The sequence below is a fragment of the Corapipo altera genome, unplaced genomic scaffold, assembly GCF_003945725.1.
Source record: "Corapipo altera isolate COAL_440 unplaced genomic scaffold, ASM394572v1 60496, whole genome shotgun sequence".
In the NCBI taxonomy this organism is placed as follows: Eukaryota; Metazoa; Chordata; class Aves; order Passeriformes; family Pipridae; genus Corapipo; species Corapipo altera.
The window spans coordinates 1-3,757 of NW_020887681.1; the positions used below are offsets into that span (position 1 = coordinate 1).

Genomic DNA, 3,757 nt, shown 5'->3' on the forward strand with positions numbered 1-3,757 from the left:
GGGGGGGGGGGGGTACAAGGGACCCCCCGGGACCTCCCTGTGACCCCTCCCATCCCCCTCCCCCAGATTTCGGGAGCTGAGTCCGGAGCAACAGTGGGACCTCCCAAGACCCCCCAAGGAACAGGTGAGGGGGGGGGAATGCAGGGCACAGGGGGAATTGGGGAGGGTGCAGGGGGGTTAGGGTCACATTTGGGGGGGCACAGAGGGATTGGGGGTCACTCAGAGGGATTTGGGGGGAAACAAAGGGATTTGAGGTCACACAGAGGGATTTGGGGGCACAGAGGGGTTTGGGAAGCACAGAGATTTGGGGGGGGCACAGAGAGGGGTTTGGAGGGGAAAGAAGGGATTTGGGTTCACATTTTGGGGGCACAAAGGAATTTGGGGGGCACAAAGGGATTGGGGGGGTAGCAAAGGGATTTGGGGTCACACAGAGGGATTTGGGAGGGCACAGAGGGATTGGAGGGAGCAGCCCCTCCCCAAATCCCTGGATTCAGAGGATCCATCCCCAGCACAGCAGAAAATGGGACACAAAAGGTCCTTTGGGATTTGGGGGGGGTGTTTCTGGGGTCGAGAGGGTCCCACGTGTGTTTTGGGGTGCTCAGGATCCCCATTTCCCCCCAGGCCCCCCAAACCCCCCCATGGAGCAGGAGGAGCCTGAGGTGGTGGAGCTGCAGGACTCGGACGAGGGGGACGAGGGGGACGTGGTCAGGAGGGTCTTCATCGGTGAGGGGGGACTCCAAAACTGGGAGGGGCTCCAGGCACCCCAGAAGGGGGGTATGGGCAGTTTTGTGGGGTCCAGGCACTTCAGGATGCACTTTTGGGGTGCAGTAGGTACCCAAGGAGGGGGGTACAGTGACTTTTGGGGGGCTCCAGACACTTTTGGGGGTTTCCAGGCACCTGAGGAGGAGGTAGAGCCCCTTTTGGGGTGCAGTGATCATTTGGGACAGGTGGTACAGTCCCTTTTGGTGGCACAGTAAGGGGGTACAGACCCTTTTAGGGCATTTGGGGGGATTACAACTCCTTTTGGGGTCTCCAGACTGCCTGGGAGGGAGTACAGCCCCTTTTGGGGGTCAGTGAGGGCCATTTTAGGACACAGTGCCTATTCCTAGGGGGGTCACAACTCCTTTTGGGGTCTCCAGGCACCCTGGGATGTGGGTACAGACCTTTTGGGGTACAGTGACCATTCCTGGGGGGGGTTACAACCCCTTTTGAGGTGCGGTGACCATTTGGGGGGGGTACAAACCCTTTTGGGGTCTCCAGCCACCCTGGGTTGGGGATACTGCCCCTTTGGGGGGGCAGTGAGGGGGTTACAGCCCCTTCTAGGGCACAGTGCCCATTCCTGGGGTCAGTACCTCTGTTTGTTGGTTCCCCTCCCTCCAGCCGATGACGGGATCGTGAGCGAGGATGAGGAGGAAATTCTGCCGCAGGAGATCATCCAGACCGTGATCCCCCACAGCCCCCTGTGCCCCCCCCGCCCCGCGGGCACCCCCGGGCCCCTCCCAGGGCGGGTCTGAGGAAGGGGGGGGGCGCCGCGGGGGGGGTCGGCAACGCCCCTTTATCTGCAACGAGTGCGGGAAGAGCTTCAGCCACTGGTCGAAGCTGCTGCGGCACCAGCGAACCCACACGGGGGAGCGGCCGAGCACCTGCGGGGAGTGCGGGAAGAGCTTCTCCCAGAACTCCCACCTGGTGCAGCACCGCCGCACCCACACCGGGGAAAAGCCCTACAGGTGTGGCCACTGCGGGAAGAGCTTCTCCTGGAGCTCCAACCTCATCCAGCACCAGCGGATCCACACCGGGGAACGGCCCTACGGCTGCTCCGACTGCGGGAAGAGCTTCACGCAGAGCAAGAACCTCATCAAGCACCAGCGAACCCACGCGGGGGGGGCACGGCCACGGAGAGCCCCCCAGTACCCCGGGAAGCCTCCCAAGGCGAGGGGGGAGTCCTCGGGGGTGGAGGGGGCAGAGGAGGGAGCTGGGGAGCCCCTGATCTGTGTGGAGTGCGGGGAGAGCTTCGCCCGGAGCGCGGCACTGAGGAAGCACCGGAGGGGGCACCTCCCGCTCTTCGGGCCCTGAGGGGACACGGGGACACCGTGGAGGGGACACATGGACAGTGGAACATGGCCTTGCCACTGCAGAGGGCACCAGCTGCTGTTTGGGACATGGGGACACACAGACAGGGGACAGATGGACAGTGGGACACTGCCCCGGCACCGGAGGGGGCACTGAGGGCTCTTTGTACCCCAAGGGGACATGGGGACAATGGCCAGGGGACACACAGACAGGGGGACACCTGGCCCACAGTGGCTCTGCCCTGGCCACAGCTCCGGGCACCTGCCACTCCTTGTGCCCTGAGGGGGCACAGGGACTGTGTGACACCATGCCAGGGGACACACGGGCTGTGCCACAGGCAGGACATGGGGACAGGTCTGGGGACACACGGACAGTGCCACACAATGGGACACGGTGTCCCCAAATTCCTCCGTGTTCCCGTGTCACCTCGGTGCCCCCCAGGACCCCCCAGTGCTCCCAATGTCCCTGTCGGTGCCAGAACCCAAAGCTGTAAATAGAGGGGGAGGGGACACACACACAAGAAGTGGGACCCCCTGGGGGGAGTGGTGACATCGGGACCCCCCTGTGGGGGTGGGGGGGGCAGGGCTGTGAATAAAGTTGTGTTTGGGGGACCTGAGGGTGTTTTTTGGGGGAGGAGGGGGCAAAAATGTCCTACATGGGGGGTGGTAAAACTCGGGGGGGGGTGGCAAAAAGTCCTGGGGAGGGGAGTTTTGGGGGGTTCGGGGGTCGAGGGGGGGGGCAACAGGATTTTGGGGGGGGGGCAAATGGGGGCCCCAAAACCGGGAGGGGGCTGGGGGGTACCCCAAAACACAAGGAGGGGGGGGTCAAGGGGGCCCCAAAACCTGAGAGGGGAGTTGGGGGACCCCAACACTGGGAGGGGAGGTTGGGAGGCCCCAAAGCTAAGGAGGAGGTCAGGAGAGCCGGGGGGTCCCAAAACTGGGGAGGGGGAGTCAGGAGAACCCAATGACTAGGATGGGGGTCGGGGGGGGGCCACAAGAGCAGGAAGGGGGTTCCTAAACCCAGGAAGGGGGTACCCCAAATTGTGTGGGTGTAGGTGTGGCAGAGCCCCCCCCCCCCCCAGTAAACCTCCCCTGTACCTCAAGACCCCCCCAAAGCCCCCCAGCCCCACTCAAAAACCCCCCCAGGACCCCCCACTCCGTCTCTCCTTTATTGGGGGTTGGCAGCAAAAGCTGCTACAAAACGGGAGGGGGGATCTGGGGGGGCTGAGGGGGCCAGGATTTGGGGGGGGGGGCCACCCCCTCGAGGATGAGGAGGATGAAGGGGGGGTCACACCTTGGCCCCGCCCGGGGCCGCCGTGAGCTGCTGCAGCTTCTGCGTCATCATCTCCAGAACGGCTGCGGGAGACAGGAGGGTCAGGGGGGACCCCCAAACTGGGGGGACCCCAAAACCACAGCGAGGACACTGGGGACAGGGGGACCCCAAAACTGGGGGGTGGACATGAGGGGTCAGGGGACCCCAAACCCCACGGGGACCCCAAAACCAAGGGGGTTGGGGGGGCGTTGAGGTTCCAAGCCCTGGGGGAGTCAGGGGTCCGTGGGGGGGTCCCCCAAAGCCGGGGGTCCTGGGGGGGGGGGTGCCAACCCTGTTTCATGGCGTGTTTCTCCTGCAGGGCTGGTTGGATTTTCTCCATTTGCCGCGTCAGGAACTCGATTTTCCGCTGGAAAAA

The 3,757-nt window shown here is 64.0% G+C and overlaps 1 protein-coding gene and 1 long non-coding RNA gene across 2 annotated transcripts; one reads left to right on the plus strand and one right to left on the minus strand.

The window, feature by feature from the left end:
• Nucleotides 1-638: 638 nt before the first annotated feature.
• LOC113941718 (zinc finger protein 787-like) lies at nucleotides 639-2,672 on the plus strand. The gene is made up of 2 exons (XM_027632857.1): nucleotides 639-723; nucleotides 1,448-2,672. The coding sequence occupies exons 1-2, from the start codon at nucleotides 639-641 to the stop codon at nucleotides 2,071-2,073; spliced, it is 711 nt and encodes a 236-aa protein (XP_027488658.1). The 3' UTR covers nucleotides 2,074-2,672.
• A 552-nt stretch (nucleotides 2,673-3,224) lies between these two features.
• Nucleotides 3,225-3,757, minus strand: LOC113941720. Its single transcript, XR_003525740.1, has 2 exons — nucleotides 3,673-3,757; nucleotides 3,225-3,425 (listed from the first exon to the last, which is right to left on the minus strand). It is a non-coding gene; the product is annotated as an uncharacterized LOC113941720 (long non-coding RNA).